The 24,867-nt window shown below is 42.4% G+C and overlaps 1 protein-coding gene across 1 annotated transcript in view; it reads right to left on the minus strand.

Moving 5' to 3' along the window:
* The window catches only part of ctnnd2b (catenin (cadherin-associated protein), delta 2b), a 167,659-nt gene that overhangs the window by 95,727 nt on the left and 47,065 nt on the right, over window positions 1–24,867 (minus strand). Inside the window, exon 3 of the mRNA XM_034138140.1 lies at window positions 14,619–14,731. Within this exon, the coding sequence (XP_033994031.1) occupies window positions 14,619–14,731 (113 nt within the window). The remainder of the gene's footprint in view (window positions 1–14,618; window positions 14,732–24,867) is intronic.

The raw sequence follows: 24,867 nt of genomic DNA on the forward strand, positions 1-24,867 counted from the left end.
AATTCTGTTGCTTTTGAATAAATAGCTCTGCATGAGCTGCCAAACTGGAGCGAGGACAGTGAAGGTGACGGGAGATATGAGTTCTGTCTGGGTCTGATGTTCATGAATTCAGCGGAGGTAGAGTAACGCTTCATCTTCCTCCCCTCTGCCATCCAGACAGAGAGAGAAGCACGAGACCCTTTGATGCGAGTGATTAAAGCCCAGCAGGACGAGGCGCAGCTCGCCATCTCTGTTACCCCGTCCACATGCTCCAGACAAATGGTTAGAGAGAGAGAGAGAGAGAGGCAGAGAGAGAGAAGCAAAAGTCTCCTGTGACCCACTAAATTGGTCAGATTGACTGCCAGTGTGGGAGGCGGCCATTTTGACTTGGAGCCAGAAGTTAATGAGAGGCGAGGGGGAGGACATGTTGGTTCTCTGTGTGAGACTGGGCAGTCTTTCCAGAACTGCCCAGAGACAGATAACATCTCTAGAGGTATTCATATTTCTCTCAGCAGATAAATAATCCATGTGTCAAAACTCTCCAATGCTGCCGATCATGTGGATAGAAATCTCGGCAAGCAGAATGTCAAAAATGATTGGCTGTGATACATCTCTCTTATGGTGCTGTAAAAGGCTTTTGAGCCTTCCTTCGAAACAAAATGAAAGAGAAGTATTTTGAATGACAAGAAAGCGTCTAAGACAGCAGACTTCACAGAGTGGAATGATCAGTCATCTTTTCAGCAAAGCAAGTAAAAACAAAAGCTGCTGTTCGCCGACTTTCCAAATCTCCTCTTTTTTCCAGTTATCAAGTGCCGAAATATTGAGCCTGTCAAGAGCTATAAATAAATACGTGTTTCTGTCAATAGACACAAACACCTTTTGGGATAAGTGTTCAGTGTCCATTTATTAAAAGACAGCAGTGCTTTTGGTTTAGCAGTAGGGCGGTTTGTATACTCAAGCCCAACCTTCAACGTACAGGGGTCACTGTCCTGTGAATGCAGCTTCATCCGAACACACTGTATGGATATTAAAGTAGGTAAAATAGCTTAATGTCTGTATACTATTAGCTTTAGGCTTTGAGCAACATTTAGCACAGGTAGCTGATTGGCGGTACAAGTCTGTCACAGTTTACTGAAGTTGCGAGGCAGCGAAATGCCTCTTCAGTCTCCAGCAGTAGGATTGTGTGCTGTTCAGAATATATATAAAGAAACATGCCTTTATAGCTTTTTTTCCTTTTATTGTACCAAACTCACACTGATTTGCAATTCCTAAACCGGGGTATAGACCAAACCATGACTTTAGTGTACCGCTACATCTCCATTTAGCAGGAGTTGAGGTTCTGTCTTATAGTAGACAGAGTTTTTCAACTGTTACAAGTCCTTCATATAGGGCAGACCTACTCTTATATGCTGGAGAAAAACGTGTCCTTAGCTGAAGCACTAACCCACTAAAGGACTTTCTATTGGGAATGTGTGTCCCTGATACCGCTGTCTGGACAAGTTATCCTCGACACCTGATACGTGACACAGTCCCGGTGCCAAATCCCAACTGTTAGGCTTGTAGTAGCAGTGTGCTGTCCTTTTTACACCCCAAATCGACAATCCAGAGCTGTGGCCATTTACTCTCTAGCTAGCTAGATGTCAAATCAATTTACTGGCTTTGGACTTGGCCTGTTGTACACACCTTCTGTACACACTTTTTACACATGCACGCACGCACTCTCTCACACACTCTCTCTCTCTCTCACACACACACACACACACACACACACACACACACACACACACACACACACACACACACACACACACACACACACACACACACACACACACACACACACACACACACACACACACACACACACACACACACACACACACACACAGTCCGATGAGCTGTTCTCAGTCCCTTTGTGCTGCTGCAGCAGACTCCTGGGCGTGAACTTGGCTTTGAATTCGTCATAATTGCATTTAAGGAAATTAGTTAATTAAGTTAGGCTATCAACAGTTCATCTCATAGGGCTGTATGATTTTATTTTTTACTCACGTTCAAATGTGTGACTGAGGGAGATTGAATTGCCAGGAGTCATTTGTGTAACTATATTCTGCTTGCAAGGATTTACTGATGGTCTGAAGATAAAAATGTCTATGTTATCTATTATTCTAAATAGTTCAATTACAATTTAACATTTGAAAGGAAAAACGGCCCTCACCACAACAACTTGGTTAGTGTGTGTGAGTTCTCTTCTTGTACTCTTTACTGTGCACCTTAGACACATATTACCATAGCAACCTAAGCCATGTGAATTGACAGTAATGTTATGTGTGGCCTTGAGGTTGTTGAACTATTCAAAGGATCTCTTTGATTGCATTTCATTTAGCACAAATGTTCCTTTTATTCTGCCTCATTTCGTCTTTGAATAGTGGATATTTAACAGTACATTTATGTTTTCTTTAACTGTAGATGCTTGCAGGCACATTATGCCAACAATGTGTTAATAAATGTCCCAACATGTACAAATGCAAAAAAAGTCCTTAAAGAAAGATAACACCTACAAATGTGTCTAAACTTACAGCAGCTTTGCATTGCATTTCTTTACCCAATTACTCTATTCCAGCTTGTGTGCTTCAGAATAGGTTTATTTCAAGTCAGCATGAATATGTATGTGTGTGTTAAAGTGCATGTGTTTGTGTCTTTGTGCAAATCTCCCAGCGTGTTTGTAGTCTAAGGAGGTTTTCATCTGAGCTTATCTGACAGTTCTGTCTCCGTTCTGCATGCAGATCAATAATAGAGTCACAGATGACTGTACTTACTGGGGGCCACACACACACACACACACACACACACACACACACACACACACACACACACACACACACACACACACACACACACACACACACACACACACACACACACACACACACACACACACACACACACACACACACACACACACACACACACACACACACACAGAGCCGAGTGTGTGAGTGTGACAGACAGAGCCTGTCTGTGACTGTGGAGGATATTAGGCTTATTAAGAGTGTCTGGGTCTCTGAGTGACTCATGCTAGCTCAGTGTGTGTTTGCATGGTAGCAGGTTAAAAGGGCTTAACATGAGAATGCATCTCCCCCTGCTTCCTTTGCCTCCTGGCTCATTTTGTTATTCCCTCACTCCCTCCCTCCCTCTCTCCACCACCCTTCTGGTCCCTGCTCTGTCCTCTTTTCAACCTCGTCCTCTTTTTTCTCGCCTTTCCTCCCACACATTTTTGTTTGGTTCCTTACTCAAAAAGAAAACTTTCTCAAACTCAGATTTTATGACAGCTTTGGAATATTTTTTGTTGTGTTCAAACTGTGACTTTCTGTGGGGATATGGGTGTCAACAGGGGGACATCCTACTGTCTCAATATAAGTGATTAAAAAGGCCCTTTTATGCATTTTTCGTCGTATCCTTCCCTGTCGTGTTTTATATAAGTTTGTGTGCATGTAAAAAGTGTTTAAAATAGGTAATTCTGTTGGTTAAACCAATTGGCAAACATTTACAAAACTGATATTTGACACAAAGATGAGTTTGAGTTACCATGCTATTCAACACAGTCTCACTCCCTGATAGTCCAATAGCGACGCTTGGTCAGGGTCCTTTGGCGTGCAGTTGTATTCTCCTTACTGTCGATTGATTTTACAGTGATATCTGCACTACTCATCAACTCAAAAACACCAGATTATCCTTGTTAATTACACAACATTGATTGGTTTAAATTGTGTACAATGCTTTTGTATTTTTCCCCTTCGATTCGGAGAAACAAATATTTTTTCGGAGTTTAGGATGGCAGAAGACACTACACTACCCAGAATCCTCAGCTATCGGACTACACCATGCGCTTTGCTTGACAAACCCTGTGATTAGTCCTCAAGCTCTGTGATTGGATGTTGGAGTGGCAGTGCGCGTCGCAGGTTCCTCAACAGTGCATTACAAGACATCTATCAATATGTGTGTATACCTCCACCATTAAACTGTCGTATTCTGCACATTTTTTATTCTATCTACATACATCTTATAAGAGTATAATAAATATGTATAATATCGGTTAAAATAAGTGCTTCAACATAGTTAACATTGCAGGAAAGTTGATAAAATACCGCCGCCGATGGGAATACATTGCAATCAGTTGAAAGCTCTTTGCGTCCGATTATGAAGCTGAAGGAGACTCGGCGCGTCACAACTGCACGCCAAAGGACCCTGACCAAGCGTCGCTATTGGACTATCAGGGAGTGAGACTGTGTTGTGCTATTATATAGCAGCCAGCCAATCCATTTTGAACACATAGTAACTGTGCAGTCGACTGTCTCAATCACATGGCCCTTGCCTTTCAGCTCATCCCTTGAGGCCTCATAACCTTGTAACAACTATGAAAAATAGCTGTAGAAGAATTGGGAAATCGTAGCAAACCTAACCCCAGCTTTAGAGGCTGTCCGACAGTCAACTCTGGGAAATAACAGCCCTGAAATCATAAAAATAATAAAAGTTGTGAAAAACATCAATTTAACAACCCAGAGCAACTGCGTACAGCTTCCATGACAACATAAAATTGAAGTCAGCAGGGCGGATAGGCTTCTCACAACAGTAGAATAAACCAATAGCATAAACCATCATACATAAACATAATGTGGCCCTGGGTGAATGAAGGGAAACATAAGATTATCATGCTCTTATTGACTTACTGCCTGCTCGGCTGATCCAACCTTGTGTGTCATAAAGTCACCTGCTTTTCTTTCATTAGACAAACAGTAAAAGTAATTTTCCACTACAGTGTTGCAACTGAAGTCACAGCGTGTGAAATATCATTGAGTGTAATGCGAGGTCAAAGCTGGCGTCATGTCATCCGCAATAAGTCTGAAAAGACAGTATTGTGCAATACCAAAACTTTGGAAAACCATCCTGTGTCCCCCCCAAACATTTCCCATCCTGCCTTACTCTTGCCTCCATTCACTTGTATACTGTAGATTGCTGGCCTTTTTATCTCTTTCTCTGCTGCCCTGTCTTTGCTTCAAAGTCTCTCCATAAGATCAATACGCAGAGTTCAGTATGGACCACAACGAATGCTAGTGTTTGAAATGTACCTCACAACCTTCCTTCCTATTCCCTCTCGCTGTGAGATCAATACCAAGAACACACACAAGAACCCACCACTGTTATCATCAAGCAGTCGGCCTTCTTTGGATCAATAAGGATTAAAAAATGAACATCCTCATCGCTTACATCATCAAAACAGGCACCATCATAAGCATTAGAGTAATTTCATAGTCCATATTTCTGAGCCAATAAAGACATAGATACTAATTTACATCCAAACTTTGAAGAAAGGTTTGGCAATGTTGCCAAATAATGTCAAAGATAATTAAAGAAATTCTAAAGATCACAAATTATCTGTTGACACACAAATGCGATGCTCTAATGTGACACAAGGGTTTGTTTTGCCAATAAAGATTTTCCTTTAATTCAATGAGAGCCTCTTTAAATCTTTTTCAAAATACCAAATGGTTTACCTTAGCTGTACTCAAAATGTGGGGACATTGGCTAAGACAAAAAATGTGTGGGAGTTTTATCCAGGCTGAATTATGGTATAACCATTCCGAGCACTGGCATTTAGACAGGAGCGTGCAGTGTTATCCAAGATGATGCAGTTCGGGGGCATCGTAGAGAGCCGTATTTCACCAAAAGAACCTTTGAAAATGAAAGAACAAAAACTTCAAAAGACAGATCACATAAAAACCTTTTCATTGTGTGAGGTCTCACAAAACTCACACTGCCATTTTTTTATTTAATAAATGTAAGCCCATTTTGACTAGAGCTTAACAGAATTTCAGATAGTTAAATTATCGTTAAAGTTATTATACATGCAAAAATAACAGAAAATGATAAGACATTTTACTGAATATTTCTGGGTTTTGGTGTGACAAAACAAGACATTAAAAAGGCATCAGTTGGAATTTTTTCACTGTTTTCTGACATTTTATATATCACATAATTAGTTTATAAATCTAGAACATAATTGGAAAATTAGTCGGTAAAGAAATTAATCGTTGCAGCCCTGATTTTGACTGTCATAAACATGTCAAAGAAATGACCATACTCTTATTTCTTTTTACATCCAATTGGTAAATGAATTGTGTTGTGTGTGTTATTTTGACAATGATGCCTTTTTGCACAAAAGTAATTCACATGCAAACAAATGCTATGTGTGTAAACTAGAAAAAACGAGAAAAAATGTGAATCCTACAAAATGATGATGATGTATCAGCCTCTAACGAAAGTTAAATGATGAATATGATCTGTGTGTATAAATACAGCAGTAACATTAAAGTCTATCGGAGTGAATATAACTCCAACTGGCAAATACTGCATAACTGAATCAAACTGAGCCAGAGAGCTTATTTTTTTCCCTCTTTCCTCAAACTCCGTCTTTCTCTCTCTGATCCTCTGTTCTCACTACTTTTGATACTTCAAAACAACTCTACAGTCATATAGAGGCGTTCAGCCCAACTGTAGCTCAAGGGACTATAGCTCTCACATTAATATAAAGAGAGACGTTAACTCTACGATATCGCTCCGCAGTTCACATCCTTTATGACTTAGCCATATGCAACACACAGTGCAGGCTCGTCGCTCTGACTTTGACGCTCTGTCTTTTGAAAACATCAGTGGCCCGATATGAAAACGTATGGGAAAACTGCGTAGAATGTTTCCTAATTAGCAATATAACTGCCATATTTACACAGTATATAATCGAGGGGGAATGTGAGGAGCCAGATGTTTTTTCTTCCCTGGTGCTTCATTTTTTGTTTTCAGGGCTATGGAACTAGAGGAATTAATGAACAAGGCTCGACGCAGGCTTGTGGCATTTAAAAGTCAATTTTGAGTCACATATGCCTCCAACACACTAGAATCCTTAATGAATGAAAAATAGTACACGCCTGCAATAACAATTGGTTTTCTTTGTTAAGAAATATCATTCAGCATGCTCATCAGACCCAAGGGCAGACAAAGCGCAGAGGCAGACATAGACAAAAAACAGCTGAAAAATTAGAGGCATAATAACGTGATGTCAATTTCCCAATTGATTTGAGTTTCCCCTTACATGTACCTGAACCCAACCTTAGACCAAACCCCAACCGATTGTTATCTGCAATGCATGAATGAATGCCAACCTTACCCAAAACCCAAGGCATCGCTGTGAGAAACACTATTTAAAAAGAGGAGTATAGCTTGACACAAGACTTGTTACACATCCATCAGCCCTGGCAGGAGACAGTAGCACCCGAGGGTCTCCTGTCTCCTGCCACAGGTGGGGTCCCACTCTCTATCTCTCTGCATCATCTTCTCTCTTTTCGCTGTTGAGCGAGGTCGGATAATGTTGAAAAGATTCATTTATATCAAGCTGCCAGCAAACCAAAGCAAATCAAATAACAGTTAACTTAATTAAATACACCTTGCGTGACACGATCAACAGGTGATTCTACTTCAGAGATGGTTGCTATGGCAACTGGGAAATAAGAGAACCAGCAGCGGAGTAAAGGAAATCACACAGGATGTTGTTAGTCTCGTTATAGGGCTATTCAGGGTTATTGTAATTGTCCACAGGGCTATAGCCTCATTATGGTGCCTATGGGAATGTGAATTATGTAATGTAATCTGTTGATGATGAGATGGGGCCAGTTTTGATAGGAAGGCTTTTCTGCCCCTCTTTATTCTTATCTATGTATTGACAATAGATAGGCTCGTCCTTTTTTTAGGAATTTTTACAAAAATGTTCAGTGTCTTCACAATGCACATGTCTTGTAATTAAGTAAGCCTCTCAGTTTATTCTGGCATCCTATTGGCCAAAATGTTGGCGACATATTTATGAAAACAAACACGCATGTTAACATAACGGGCATATTGAGGTCAGCAAAAATGATCAAGGTCATGTCTATTTATTGTATAATGAGTAGATGATAAAAAAATGTAGTAAGAAAGACCAAGGCATGTCCATATATCGTCCACTCAGCTACTCACCAGCAAGACCTTGGATGTAGAACGCTCTGTCCAACCGACCTGACATTACATGTTTTGACTCTTTAGATTGCCTCACAGGGAGTCCTTGAAATGACCATTAGTAACGTTGCTTTGAAAATAATTGTTCAATTGAATACAAACAGCTAACATTTCTTATGCATTAATGCAGCAATATGTCCCCCTCTGCAAACATCTTGTTAGTTAACGTTTGCTGATGAGGAGCAGAGGGAGAGCCACAGTACTGCGGGTCTAAGCTGGCAGCAGATCGCTCTGACAGCTTCTGGGTAATGGGCCCTCAATAGAAGGGTTGCGTTATCCCGCCAGACAAGCAGCAGCGGGTCTCGCCGGGTGCTATGGTAACAGCCAATGCTTGTGCACGCACACATACACACACGCTCAACATTCAACGGCCAGACAAGCAGCCGGGCATCCGATTACTGGACAACTGTCGCAAATATGCAGAGCCAAAAGAGGCAGATAAATAGCCCACCCTGGGAGGAGGCGACTCCTCGGCCAGAAGAGTGGAGGGGCCACTGCGGTGCCACCAGAGCTCTGATATCTGTACCGGGTGTGTGCTCGCTGTCAGAGGTCCACTCGGACGATTAGATAGAGGGACTTTAGCCAGGAAGCAAGTACACACTAGGCAGAGTGGGGAACACCAACACAGAAAGCAGAGAGATACCAACGTCCTCTGGGGTGTCCCTTGTGATATTTCTTGGTCGTAATCAAATCAGGATACTAAGTTACTTTGAACTCGTTGGAGATTGCTAACCCATGGCACTTTTGTGTGAGATCAAATTTAGCCAACTATTGCAACCAAATGCAACAAAAACAGGAAGAATTTAAAGAGAATTTTAAACTGTTGACACAAAATGTAGAAAAAACTAAAGTGAGATAGCCAACAAGAGAATACAAAAGGGATTGAGAGGGAAACTGAATGATTAAACAACAAGTTCAGGGTAGAAGCCTCCCTAAGGCAAGGAAAATGCTGTTTTTCTCGGTTTTAGTAATGGCAGGCAAGACAAATAGCTTGGCAAATGTCATAACAGCTTAGAAGTTAGGCATTTTAGCCATTGAATTTGGCTAATGTCTTACAAAATGTGTGATAAACATGTTGCAAAAGTTACTCTGAGCTCAAGTGATAAAGTAAATAGAAAAGAGTGGTGTGTCATTGACCAATTGCATGCACAATGAAATCATAATCAAATATATTTACCATTTCCTCAGTTTATCCACTTCGTACGGAGTTTAAACCCACAAGAATCACCAATGTACGGAATGCAACCTTGACATTTGGGGCGGAATGGCCCTCTAACTAATGAGGCCATGTATATCACACTCCTTTTTCCCAACAGACAAAAACATTGTCTCAGCTTGACTGATAGAGCAACACACACATTCCCACAGCGGATTTGTCGCTTTTGAAGTGATAAAGCAGCAGCATATGCCGTGGCAGACACTGCGACCTGTGGTTACTGATTAAAACTGGAAACAAAGGCAGAGCTGAAGATCTCATTAGCACTTCTAAAAGTATTTTTCTTCCACATCACAACAGGCGCTGAATCCTGAACTGCCAGCCCCCTCACAGTCAAACAGCTGCACTTAACACTCAACACTTAATTCAACTGTTGTAGTTTGACCTGCCTGTCCATCTGGGGACAGAATTCCTTTATTTATGCATACTTTTTAATAGAGCTGTCAAATCCAAGTTTATAGGACAGACAAAGTCAAATAAAAAGACTTCTAACTAAAGAAAAAAGGGACATTTTGGTCGATGACTCACATATCAATTGGATTTGGGGACTATTGCCCTGTGACAAAAATATGTGGTGTTTCAATAGATGTAAGGACCCTTGATATTATAATCTTCTCAATTCAGGGTAAGCCCATGATAAGCTACAATACATAGTTTCACAATCCCGTATTGTTTGCTCCTTTTTTGTCTGAAAACAACAAAGAGTTCCTGGTCTTAACAACAATGGTTATATTACATATACCCTGCTAAACCGGTGGTTCGTCTGGGAGTAGTCCGACTCATTGGGTGTAAAATGTGGGTATATGGCTGCTATGGACAGAATATTTTAACACAGCATTCTCTATCTGTGTGTTTTGCAGGGCTCTGTCGATACATCCTGTGCTTAGTTTGACTGGCTTAAAGAAATACAAACAAGAAGGAATGTTCTTTTCCCCTATGGCAGAACGATAATGAGTGTAGCCAGACCTTTCTCCTGTGCTGACACAGCACCTTGCAGGATGGTCTGGCTATGGGAGACTACTTTGGGAGTAGAAACTAGAGCTGCTCCTTTGGGAAAGCCAATAAGACTGTCTGTGAGGGAGTTTTTCAAAGAAACAACAATACATGCTTCCGGGATTCCAGGTAGTGATCCTCCAAATGATACATTGAATGGACGGTTTAATAGACTTTATAGAGGGATAAGTAAATTAGATTAAGTCTATCATTCTTAACCATTTGGATTATGAGCTTAAAAGAAAAAAACACTATAGGCTTAAATACAAACTAGTCTCAGCTCAGAAAGAAAGGTATTCATTGAATTTGTGTTAAGAATTCATTGGGAAAATACTGTTTCCATCAACAGGTATAAACAATACAGGATTCTGGTGCAATATTGTGTTGGTTAACAGTATTGAGACCCTTGGAGCATTTTAAAATTAAGTTATTGCAAAACAATTAGATCATTCTTAGAGAACTATATTTTTCTGGAACCATTGCCTTTCGCCAACATTATGCTGGACAACTGTCAGCACGATCTAAATAAAGAAAATGTGACACAGAAGCATTGAATGAGTGAGAATTGGTAGCTAGCAGCAAGTAATGCTAACCTGGATGACACCAATACATCACTTTAGCTAGTGGTGAGAAAAATACCTGAAACCTGCACCCAAACTGCAACAAGACCTGGAGTTAGAACATGGTAAACCAGGCAACTCACAAAAAGAGAGCTTTTATCATATCACATAACTTGTTGCTAAAGAGGAAGACAAAAGACTACACCGGCAAAAATGCATCTGGGCCATGCTAAAAGACGTTTGCTAACATAGCTAAATGAAACGGAGGAAATAAAAAGATACAAAAAAAAAGCTATTCATTTTCTACGTTCTTTGCTAGTTCAAGTACAAGCAATCCTGCTTAATTTATTATTTTTTTAAATAAAAAGAGCTAACCCTGTTCCTGTAGTTGTCTTGTTGCTCACTTTCCTCCTGGCAAAAGGCTAAACTCCTGAACCACACCTGGCAAAGTAGATGGGCCTGGATGATTGGACTGTGCCATTCTCCTAAAACCATAGGGGTGTTCTAAGGAGTCACTTCAACCAGGCCACCCCTTCTTTAAGTGGAGCAATGTCTTCTTTCCCCTGCAATTTACTATTTACTGGCCAGCATGGGTATTTAATCATACAGTCAGGAAAGGAGGCCAATGTCACTTGGACAGAGATATTGTAATAATTAATCTTAGGCTCTAGAGCAGTTCTGTTAATATTATATATTAACTATTGTGTCCCTCAGATGTTGTTACCCATTTTAAACATTGTACATCATTTGTACAATGTAATAATGGTCCTTCAACACGATACATTTCCTGTACATGTGTTGTCGCTGCAGATTAAATGCTGTCCCTTATGTTTGCAAGGACACGCAGCGATTACACTATTTAAAACAGCAACAATACTAATGTTTAGGAGGTAATTGAAGAATAAATCCTACACGCATTACATACTTTTTGATTAGCCTTGTTGTAATTGTGTGTTTTGCTAAATCATTCATCCTTTTGGCAATTACATCCAAGCTGAACAAAGTGGACTGCCTATAAAAAGCAAGGGAAGACTGGAAATCACAAGACACTCTGCTTCTCACTAAATAATAAACCCATTTAATCAAGTGAGTGAGAAGATGGAAGTCTTTATTCCATCTGTGTGCAGCTGGGTGTTGAAGTGGAAAAAGTGTTTTTTGTTTGGCTTCCACACCTCTTCCATCTCCCAAGTTGGATCTGTTTTAAATGGAGGCCCTCAATGCAGCCCTGTGACAGCGACAGCGTTGAGCAGAAAAATGCATGGCCCGTTAATTAGACACATGAATGAATCGGTTTTAGAACTTCTTTGCTGCTCATTGTTGGTCCACCCCTCAAATTGAAACGAGAATTACAATGTCGGCAGACTAGTAATTAGTTTGAGACGGACGGAATCCCCGCTCGCTTAATGGAATCAAAGAGGAGAAAAGATGATGGATTGTTTGTGTCTAGTGTGTGTGTGTGTGTGTGTGTGTGGTGTGTGTGTGTGTGTGTGTGTGTGTGTGTGTGTGTGTGTGTGTGTGTGTGTGTGTGTGTGTGTGTGTGTGTGTGTGTGTGTGTGTGTGCGTGTGCGTGTGCGTGTGCGTGTGTGTGTGTGAGAGAGAGAGCCAGATGCTTTAATCATGTTACATTGTCCTGAGAGGCAGGCTAAGTGTGTTACCACTATTGTGTCAGGAGTGCTGTTTTCACATTGGGCTGGTATGGAATGTGTTCTGTGAGATCAGAGCAGAGACGACACCAGGGTCCAAACTCAATCAGCAGAAGATAATATGACGGTCACTTAAAAAAAAAAACGGAAGGCCCTGAGCAGAACAATGGACTCCTGCGGCAGCTGCACATTGTTTGGTTCTTCGTAAGAAGCAATCGCTGTTTTTAATAGACAATTAATAGCGTGTCATGTTTGCAAAGCTGGGGATTTGCTTTGTGCCATTAGACCTGAGCCAACAATCAATTTGAACTACCAAAAGCAGTCGCTTTGATCCACCTGGAGTGTTACACTGACATGATTTTGGCACCGAATATGACATTCTGCTCTCTAGTTCTGCAAAAGAAATGTATTCTGGGTGATGTTGTCACACCTGATTAAACCTGACAAATTAGGAAATTAGAGAGGTTTAAAGAGATTAGGTTTCTATGTTAGTGTATCACATGGTCTGTGTTGGGCCAATTCTACAAGCAAAAAACTAAAACCTATAAATGTATAGAGTTTTGGCTATAACACTCATGTGTCATAATAATAAAAGAAAACATAGTGAAGAATGATATGCAGTTTATGCGAAAGGATTTGGTCACTAGCTAGTCACATGATCATCAAATCCAGATTAACTGTGTAGGAATCAAAGTCAGATTTCTTTCAAGTTCAAAGCCTCCTGCTGCAAAGTGATATTGATTAATTCCTCGTGCGTCTCCGAGCTTAAAGGTGCTGCGGTGTGTGTACTCAATGTGAAGGAAAGGGCTTTAAGATTGCATCTTCATCTTGTCAGTAAACCTCCACCTGAGTTTTTGACAGATCTGTATCCTTTCTTGAAGCAAAGAAGGCACATACAACCAGGTTTATAAGAGGTTTTAAATTATCATTCTTGCGCTTTAGTTTTCACACTTATTTTAAAGTGATTACAGCCTAATTGCCTCATGTCCCATTCACCTTCCCGTTGTCATTCTGCATGTTCATAATGAGGACAAGAAAACGAATAACACTAGTGAGAACTGATAACAGCTAATAGCCTACTTGTTTTTAAAATGAGGTCAGCTGAAGTGAATATAATTAATGGAATTTAGTTGCATAAAAACTTAATAAGTAAAAACTGTTCTTCTTTGTTCATTTATAAAGCTACTCTGGAGGTCACTGTCTTTAAAAAACGTACAACCATCTTTTATGTTGTGTGGTTACAAATGTAGTCAACTAGCTTGCATAGATAATAATACGCTAGCTTGGTGTAGCCTACAGTATTTCACAGCTACACCAATCATATCATTAGGGCTGGCCTATCAAAGTACACTGACTTCTATTTGTTAATCCGTACATATTGTATATTCAATAGAGATACTCTATATACATATGTCACTGTTGATATGTACATATGTACTGTTTTGTTTATTTGTTTATTATTATTTTACTGTTTACAAGTTTTTGCTGTTTATGTTAATTTAATTTAATTTGTAATTCATGTGCAATGCTTGTCTAATTAAATCAGTTGCACACGCAGTACATGTTTTTCAGCGTTTTGTAAGCGCAAAACACCATGCAGAGTTGTAATTAACTGTCACTTTAACAATGGCAAACTTTGCTAATCCATCATTTAGTTTGACGTCCTGTTGTACTGGAACTCAATGTGATGTGATGTCCAGATCTTTGTTTAAAAAAAACTGTGGTTACTTATTAAAAACAAATGATATACATATCTTATTTGAATATTCAGGCAAAGAAAAATATATAGCTACCAGATGTATGTATTTCTTCCCATTTGATATACGGTGATTGTGTGAATTATAAGAAAACAACAATATAGATACATTACATGTCACTTGTTAGACGCTTTTATCCAAAGCGACTTACATACTTAATACTGTGGGCAGTATTCTCTCTCGCCTCAAACAAAATGGTGTGTTTTGACATGTGGATTCAATCATCTAGATGACTTTTGGACTCAAATCAAGAGTGAACCTCTAATGTGACCAGCTCTGAAGCCATTCACCTGCAAGAGCACAGCTGACACACACAGGTAGAGCGTTCAGAAGAGGATCTGACAGGTGTGAGACAAACACACAAACACACCTGATGCTAGTCATGCTTCCGGTCTCAGAGCCAAGCTTGCATCTCTCCAGCTGACTGGCAACGATCTGCCGCTCTGCTTCCAGCTCCCTGGTCAGACGTTCAAACTGCAACTCCTGGAGGGAAAGAGAAAAAGACATGTCAAAACATTCTGTTTATTAACACATTTACAGTCTTCCTGAACATTATTTTGGCCATGTTGTCAAACACATTTTAAATTGTTGTGAAATGGACTCTGCCGTCTGTGGTGGGAGAACGGGCTAGATATCACTGTGTCTGGCAGAGAGTCGGTGAGAAATGTCGCAAACACTGACACCACACTAACGCCATCCCATATGTGACATTTGTTATTCTGCTACTAGCAAAGTTGAGAAACAGATGAAGTTTGGGGAATGTAGAATGTTGTTGTTGTTTTCTACATAAAGTGTCAGTTTTGCATTAAAGCTTTAGTTTGAAGCCTGCCTGACAAGCACGCTGTATGGATTTACACCCTGCTGTTACCATGTGGTGGCTGATATGAAGGGAGGGATGAAAGAGGTTGTCAGTCACATCACCCCAGTTAAATACCCATTACGTAGATGCCATGTTGCGCACCCTAAAGAAGCACTCTCACCATGAGAGAACTGGATGTTGATGTTCATAAAACCAGGTGGATCAGGAAGCAGTTATGCGACAATATATTTGTTTTGTTTCCCTAAAACGTTCTTTCTGTTCTTGTTGAATATCTGTCCTACCGAGTCTGTCAAGAAAGACATAAAAAGACCAAAATATAACCCTAAAAAGATAGATGTGATACACAAAATGAAGCTAAAGCGTAAATTCAGTCAGGAAGACTGGCTATACGTTCATTCACTCCTCAGCTCATTTTACCACAATCTCCAGCAGCCAATCATAGTGCTGTCAAACTTTAAATATGTTCTCTTCTCTCCTGCAGTCAGCTGTGATTTCAGACCCAGTTTGAGATAATCCAACGACCACTTCTCCTCAAATCTAGATCTTCAGCATCCTCGTCATCCCAGTGTTCAGACCACGGGGGGATTTCCTATTCTATTTAAGGCTGCACGTCCCCCTTAAGATATAGGATATCAGGATTGGATAATCGCCAAAAACAATTAACATTCTATCATATCGCACATGTGTCAATAAATGTTCTTTAAAAGCCCCGAGCCTGTTTTTCAGGTTTCAGGCTCGAAAATGACATGCCCAAAACAAATGACTACAACTTCACTTCTAAAAGGGTTATATGAATAATTTATTTTATCAAAGCAAGGTTACATCTGTGAGTTGGATGTAGAAGTGTCAGAATCAATATAGATTTTTCTCAGTCAGAGTAAATTCAGATGGAACATAGTAAAAAAAGGTAAATTCTTACCTCCGCCTAAAGAAAAAACATTACTTATAGTGAAAACCACCCTTGAATGATGGGATGGTAGACTAAAAGCTTTAGGAATCCAAACTATAACATATAATAAGAACCCTGTATCAAGATTGAGGCAAAACAAGTTAAATTTGACCTTTTTAGAGAGGTTTAGCAAAAAGAAGTTCCAGGCGGAATAAGCTTTCGGCACATTTGGGTACATCTGGTTCCATCAGTGCCATTTGACCTTTTTCAGGTACCAGACTATAAAAATGATGTATTACATTAAATTATCACCATAGGTATTCATTCCATCCAAAGAAAAAAAAAAAAAGAAAAAAAATTAATAAAGAAAAAAAAAAACATTTTTTTTTTTTTTTTTGTGAAAAAAAAAGACCCGCCGACGGGGGCTTTGGGGCTTAACAGGTTAAACAAATAATGAAGTGTTATCCTTTTTCTACTAAAATAAATTATATATAATTGTGCCAAAAACACCCAAAACATGTTCTAGAATAACAGTAAACTGGCAGTTGATTACAATTCTTAAGTAAAATACATGTCACATTGGATGGGTCAAATACAAAGACTACATGTCATTGTGTGTGCGGTGCTGTGTGAGGATTTTCTTTGAATCCTCCATTTTCATTTTAAGTTCTCTTTAATCACTTTTGTACGTGTGAAAGAATGTGTTTTAATGAACGGTTCTTCCATTGTTTTCATGCTTAATTTATGCTATTCAATGTGTGATGAACCACTATCAATTAACTTACGCACAGCAAACAAACAAACAAACAAACAAATGGCTGATTATATAGTATTTGTGTCTGCTACTACGATCATAGCTGATTAAACGTAACCTGTGATTTAACCAACTTGTGTGAAGAAAACAAATAAATATTTGGATCGCAGATGGTTTTAAATCAAGCCAAGGGCACTGAGATCCTGCACACTGGAGCAATGGTCCTGAAATTATGATTTAGATCTTAAATTGCTTGGACATTTTCCTGGTAGCTTTCCAGATAATAAAAGTGATGGAATTATAATAAATCATGTCAGAGCTGGAGATACAATCTATAAATGCCCCCCGGTCAAGGAGATACTCTGAAAGAGATGTGAGCTCATCTAAAAGTGATAAAAGTCTGAATTTGAATCTGATTAATCTCTATAAATGTAATTTAATATGATGATCAATTGCTGACTTTTAAAGTGACAACAGTAACTCAATGTGTGAGGATCTTTGAAGTGACACAAGCACACATGCAGGACAAATATGACTTATTATAAAGGTAAATAAGACACTTTTCAACACCCAAATTGTTTATGTGCAAAATAAATGTCCCATTGCATTAGTAAAACCAAATCCTTGTGGAGTTTCAAGCCTAATTAAGCTTCATACAGTACATTTAGAAAGAAATTGCATGTCATTAAAAGTGAATAAAAAGACTGATCTGTTTGCACAGACACCGTCAGAGACAGTTCTATTTCATACTTACTGACCGCCAGAGGCGGTGCTTTAGCACTGGATATCTTCTGTCTCGCGCATGCGTAGGTCGAATATTTATATCAACAAAGTCACGTGTGACCCCGTATGACACCGGAAGGTATAAGTTCCGGTGCTGTCAACGGGCTCAGTCCTTTTTCATCTTCTCGCTGCGTAGGTTACTACTTATGAGTAGAAGCCAAGCTAAGCTTACTGAAAATTGGGATTCTAGCTCATCGCTACCTGTAGCCTTGCGATCGTTTGATCGGAGCTGCGGGCTAGGAAAAACGCTCGCCCTCCAAAGGCTGCGACGAGCTGTCCGTTCTCCCAAGGGAGAGGACCGCGGTGTTCACCGCCCGGACCCCAGGAGCTCCGGACCGGTAAAGAGCGGACGCTCCTGCACACAGCCGGTGAGATCGCTACCAATTATTGCTGATTGTGCTATATCTATATACTCTCAAACTAATGAGATAATTGTGTACAAATTAACCGAGGGCTCTCGCTAATTTGTTACTGTTACCTGTACTATCATCCAGTTAGCTGAGTGCTCCCGCTGAAAGCTAACTTTCTACTGCGCTAGTGAAGAGAGCGTCTCCGCCCTCCTCCTCACTACATACTTTTGGTTCTTTACCTGTACTATCATCCAGTTAGCTGAGTGCTCCCGGTGAAAGCTAACTTTCTACTGTACTAGTGAAGGGAGCGTCTCCGCCCTCCTCCTCACTACATACTTTTGGTTCTTTACCTGTACTATCATCCAGTTAGCTGAGTGCTCCCGGTGAAAGCTAACTTTCTACTGCACTAGTGAAGGGAGCGTCTCCGCCCTCCTCCTCACTACATACTTTGGTTCTTTACCTGTACTATCATCCAGTTAGCTGAGTGCTCCCGCTGAAAGCTAACTTTCTACTGCACTAGTGAAGGGAGCGTCTCCGCCCTCCTCCTCACTACATACTTTTGGTTCTTTACCTGTACTATCATCCAGTTAGCTGAGTGCTCCCGTTGAAAGCTAACTTTCTACTGCACTAGTGAAGGGAGCGTCTCCGCCCCCCCTTTCACTGCATACATTGGTTCCTTGCCTGTTCTATCGTCCAGTTAGCTGAGTGTTTTCGTTCAAGCTAACTGTTACGGCGTTAGTGAAGGGAGCGTCTCCGCCCCCCCCCTCTCACTACATACAATTGTTTCTTTACCTGTTCTATCGTCCAGTTAAGCTGAGTGTTTTCGTTCAAGTTAACTGTTACGGCGCGAGTGAAGGGAGCGTCTCCGCTCCCCTCTCACCGCATACATTGTTTCTTTACCTGTTCTATCGTCCAGTTAAACTGAGTGGTTTCATTCAAGCTAACTGTTACGGCGCTAGTGAAGGGAGCGTCTCCGCCCCCCTCTCACAGCTCACAATTAGTTCCTGTTCTATCCTCCAGTTAGCTGAGTACTCTCGCTCAAAGCTAACTTGCTACAGTGCTAGTGAAGAGAGTGTCTTCACTCCCCTCTCACAGCTCACAATTAATTCCTGTTCTATCCTCTAGTTAGCGGAGTGCTCTCGCTCAAAGCTAACTTGCTACAGCGCTAGTGAAGAGAGTGTCTTCACTCCCCTCTCACAGCTCACAATTAGTTCCTGTTCTATCCTCCAGTTAGCTGAGTGCTCTCGCTCAAAGCTAACTTGCTATAGTGCTAGTGAAGAGAGTGTCTTCGCTTCCCTTTTCACTGCACACAGTTGGTTCCTGTTCCATCCTCCAGTTAACTGAGTGCTCTCGCTCAAAGCTAACTTGCTACAGCGCTAGTGAAGAGAGTGAATCCGCTCCCCTCTCCCTGCACACAGTTGGATGCCCGTTCCAGCCTTCAGTTAGCAGAGTGCTCTCGCTTAGGCTAACTCGCTACGGCGCTAGTGGAGAGAGTATTCCGCTCTCCTCTCACGGCATAAACCCATTAACTGACTTCATTTTTTCTCACTCCAGTTAGCAGAGTGCTCACGCTCAAGCTAACTACTATTGTGCTCACTCCCCTCCACGGCATATTTGTTTCCTGGCCAGTTATTTACAGGCAGCTGAGTGCTCTAGCTATCGCTAGGTCTAACGGCTCTAACACCTGTATGGCTCCTCTTTAACCAGAGGATGGCCATGACCTTTGCCCCTCTTGTCTTGGCCTCGAGCATCTGAGGGAGGGCCTTCGGAGGACCCGTGCATGAATTGCACCATCATGCCTCGTGCGGTAAGAGCTGCCGAGGTTGAACTACTGACTGAGGGTGGCCTTCCCCCCGCACAGTCGACTCCAGCCCAACCTACCCATCCTAGGCGTTGGGCCGCAGAGGCTGTGGGTGCACCGCCCAAGAAGAGGACTAAGCCTGATAGGCTGTCCTCCAGGGTGGACCTACTCACTACTGAGCTAGCCCAGATGAGGTCACTCCTCTTGGCTCTCCATTCCCGAAACAGCGCCTGCCAGTGCGTTCTTTAGGCGCACTCCGGCACCCGCCACCCGCACTGTTCCTCCCTCTTGTGAGTATCTGAGGGAGTTACATGCATGCTGGAGGGACACTAAGGCTCTTTACAGTCTTACGTCCGATGGCCGAGCCTTGGTAGCCATGCAGGATGCGGCAAGAGTTGGCCTTGACCACACGCCGGCTGTTGAGCCTACCATTGCTTCCCTCATAGTTTCCCCTGACGAAGCCCTGAGGTCGGAGGCCAGGTGCCCTCGACTCCAATGTCGGGTCACTGATGACCTGCTCACTAAGGCTTACGATGCAGCGGCGCGCATGGGCCGTGTAGGCACCTCATGCTCGCCCTCTCAGCTTCCCTGCAGCAGGATGCTCTTAGCGCTTCCTTAAATCAAGGGTACAAACTTCAGTTCCGACGCTGGCCCCAGTCTTCAGCCGGGTCAAAATGACCACCATAAGCGACCCGGCAAAATAAATCGCCCTAAACCAGGAGCTGTCAGTCCTCCTTGCCAAGGGTGCAATCGAGCCTGTGGACCCCATCTCACAGCCCGGGCTTCTACGCGACCTACTTCCTGGTAAGGAAGAAAGGCGGTGGACTTCGCCCAATCCTCGATCTGAGGAGACTCAACAAGTTCCTAAGGATTTTTACCTTTCCATGTGCTGAGCACAGCGGACGTTCTTCGTACCGTGGCCAGGGGGGAATGGTTCACGTCCGTCGACTTGAAGGACGCTTATTGTCATGTGCCTATTGTGCCTCATCACAGGCAGTTTCTTCGCTTTGCCTTCAGAGGTCGTCATTTCCAGTTCAGGGTGCTCCCATTTGGACTCTCCCTCTCTTGGACAACTGGTTAATCTGTGCACCATCCCGGTTACAGACGATCCAGGACACGGCTCTCTTTCTCTCTCATGTCGCCCGGCTAGGCCTCAAGGTGAACATGGAGAGGAGTTGTCGGAACCCCTCTCAGAGCCTAACCTTCATTGGGGTGGCTCTGGACACAGTCACTCAACCAGCGAAAACAGTGTTCTCGCCCCCACTCCTGGTAGATGTGATGCTTTATTCTAGCAGCAGCCGACTGGATAAACCGTCCTGCTAAAACTTCTTGTTTTTTCCAGCTAGGTGAAGGCAGTGCTCTCGCTCCCGCTCCCTCTGCTGGTAACATGGGTGTAGTTACATTCCTTTTGTGTTTGGCGAGTAGGAGCGTTGCTCTACTCTTTCCGTTCAGCAGGTAGCTGGTGAAGGCTGTGTTGTCGCACCCCGCTCCCGCCTACGCTGCATCTGGCATTCGTTATTAACTCAACCAGTGAGGGCGGTGTTCTCGCCCCCGCTCCTGATAGACGCGCTGCTTCATTCTAGCAGCAGCTGCCTGGCTAGGCTGTCCTGTTAAACTTCCTTGTTTAACCCAGCTAGGTGCGGGCCTGTCCATCTGCTGCACAGACTCTGCTGTGGGACGCCTTGGCGTCTCCCCAACAGGAAGGACCTCTTGTCTCAGTTGGAGGGTCGGATGTGGCACCCCGACCCCTGCCACCTCCAGCTGTGGGTCTGGCCACTGGGCCCGACCCACTGCTGAGCGACTGCATAGAGTCTGTCAGGAAGACTATTCTCAAATGCTAGGGCACAACCTACTCGTAGGCAGTACGAAAACAGGTGGAAACTGTTTTTTGACTGGTGCCAAGGGCGAAATGAGGACCCAGCATATTGCTCGGTACCTACGACCCTTGAGTTCCTTCAGTCCCTCCTGGACGACGGCCGGTGTCCCGCTACCGTCAGGGTGTATGTGGCTGCTATATCAGCTCAACACGCAAGGGCTGACAACAGCACAGTGGGGAGCCATAGGCTGGTATCCCTCTTTTTAAAGGGGAGCTCTGAGGCTTCGCCCCCTGAATATCCCAAGGGCCCCTACATGGGACCTTCCCTTGGTGCTGGATGCCCTATGCTTGCCTCCTGTTGAACCTTTGTTACAGGCAGAAATGAAGTGGCTCTCAGCTAAGACTGCTTTCCCTCTTGCCATCACCTCAACAAAACGTGTAAGCGAGCTTCAGGCCTTGTCTGTGAACAGCTCGTGTCTGAGGTGGAACTCAGATGGCTCAGGTGTCACCTTATGGCCGAACACAGCGTTCCTCCCTAAGGTGCTGGCACGCTCTCATTTTAATCGGCCTATCCAGCTGGCACGGTTTGACCCCCCATCAGGAGAGGGGGAAGAGAGGTCGAGACTCCTATGCCCGGTGCGGGCCCTTAGAGCTTATGTCCAGACTACCGCTGACATGCGTCAGTCTGAGCAGCTCTTTGTGTGTTACGGTGGTCCTAGAATGGGCTGTGCGCTCTCAAAACAGCGCTTGTCCCACTGGATCGTGGACGTCATTGCCCAGGCATACAAGGCGAATGACCGTCCCTTGCCACCTAGAGTAAAGTGCCACTCTACCAGGAGTGTCTCCACATCATGGGCGACCTGGAGAGGTGTGCCCCTGGAGGACATATGTGCTGCGGCCACATGGGCATCTCCGAGCACATTCGCCAGATATTACAGGGTGAATGTTGCCGCCCCTCACCCGCTGGGTGTGGTCCTCCTGCAGAGTCCGTCTAGGCCATCCTTATAGGTGAGTATTCAGACTTCCTCGTGACTCTGTTGATATAGGTCATCCAGTGCTAAAGCACCGCCTCTGGCGGTCAGTAAGTATGAAATAGAACGATAGTTACGTATGTAACTACGGTTCTATGAATACTGGATGACCGCCAGAGTTCTTGGTCACTCGGAATTTCGTGTTTCTGCGAGAAGATTCCATAGGACTGAGCCCGTTGACAGCACCGGAACTTATACCTTCCGGTGTCATACGGGGTCACACGTGACTTTGTTGATATAAATATTCGACCTACGCATGCGCGAGACAGAAGATATCCAGTGCTAAAGCACCGCCTCTGGCGGTCATCCAGTATTCATAGAACCGTAGTTACATACGTAACTATCGATCTTCACTATGCTAGTTTTACACTTAAAATGCTCTCAAAATATAATTTTTACAAGAAAGAAGGAACATTAATTTATAATAATAAATAATAATAATACATTTTAATTTTAAGAGTACTGATGAAAAGAAGAGTGGTGGTCAGTGGGAGATTAAATGCCTGATGATGCCTGAGGCGACTCCACGCTTCTCACCATAATGATCAAATGTGTTTAGAATGAATCATTGATGTAATAGGTTAACAAATCAGATTGCAATTGTCATTGTAATTATGCACTGGCTCAAGTATGGACACAGATAAGTATAAAGACACATGACCGGCGTGCACTTGCATTGGTTTAGACTAGAGCTTATTCAAATAAGAGAGCAGAACTTCTACACATTAATACTAGCTGCAGTGACATTAAGTTGATATATAGATATATATATATATTTTTTTTTTTCCTTTATTTATCCAGGTTAAAAATCCCATTGAGATCAACGATCTCTTTTACAAGGGAGACCTGCGGTACATATATAGATATATATCTCTTCTAGTCCCACGCTTGTAGGACGTTTCCCATTGACTTCATGTCAGGAATACTTCAATAACGAAATGACCATGTGTGTATCAATATCTCGACCTGTGTTAACTTCTTCAGTATAACATTGTTTTTCTCACATGTCTCCATGTGACCAGAGAATAGAAAACTGAACAAAGTCTTGTTGAATGGAAGTAAATGGGGTTTAACAACAGCCGAACTACTGTATATCAAAACATCTGTTTATCTTACGTTTGCTACTTCCCAAAACACATGCATGTTCACAAAATGCTTAGTTTTTAATAACCGAATGTTTGAGAGTGTAAACATGTTTCAAGCTTGCCGACTTGTGTTTTGATATCATTTTGCTGTTCCCGAAATATTATTTTTTTCCGGGAACAGCAAAAGTTATTTTTACTGTTGACTGTGGGGGCATGCAAAATCAACAAGGATTTATTCAAAGTTCAAGGTGAGATGAAGTTCCAGACCATAACACACACACACACACACACACACACACACACACACACACACACACACACACACACACACACACACACACACACACACACACACACACACACACACACACACACACACACACACACACACACACACACACACACACCACACACACACACACACACACACACACACAGCTGAACAATCTCCCAAGTTTGCAACATACAGACTCTCCATACTAAACATGATGATACATAGATGTGTCTACACTGCACTGCGGATGCAAATATAGATGTTCAAGAGATAGAGTTAACAACAACAAAAACACCTAACTTAACTAAGTGTGCTGAGTTGGCTGTATTTATAAATAATTTCACCTTTTTATCTGTAAGTGGCCATAACATCAATCATCACAATGTTAAAGTTTAGTGTGGAGACAATGATCTGCAAGAAACACATGGATGATTTGAGTGTCTATGATCTCCCTGCTGAAGGCTCATTTGAAGATAAAAGCCGTTTTCCTTTGATAAGTTGCAAACACAAACCAGCCACTTCCTACAAAGCTGCTCAAAAGATGCAAGAACAGCCGTCACACAGAGTTAAGAACTGCACTTTTTGCATCTCAAACACCGCCGCCTGCAAGAAAACAACAAGATTGTCCCCGTGGGATTTCACTTTTTCAAATCAATCAATCTAACCACCCTAATCAGCTGATGTAGAAGCAAGAAAAGCGAGAAAAAACAACCTACTTCGAGGCATCTTCTCCAGATGAGGAAAGATGAGACGCCTGTGTGTTGCTTTGTTTGTTTGCTTGTTTGGTGCTGCTACAGCTGAGTGCATAGAGGCTGAAGCGAGCTGACTAACTAGCTGGATGTGAGCCTGAGATTCACTTGTAAGGCTTTTTTTTTTAAAACATCCAAACAAAGCTCCCTCCTTTTCCCCCTTTGCCCCTCTGATCACTTCTCCCTCTGATTCAGTACTGACAGGCAGACACCTGTTACTGCAGAGGATCAGGCATGATCGGATGAATTCAGACATATTGAAAAAAG

Source organism: Trematomus bernacchii, unplaced genomic scaffold (genome assembly GCF_902827165.1).
Source record: "Trematomus bernacchii unplaced genomic scaffold, fTreBer1.1, whole genome shotgun sequence".
Taxonomy (NCBI): domain Eukaryota; kingdom Metazoa; phylum Chordata; class Actinopteri; order Perciformes; family Nototheniidae; genus Trematomus; species Trematomus bernacchii.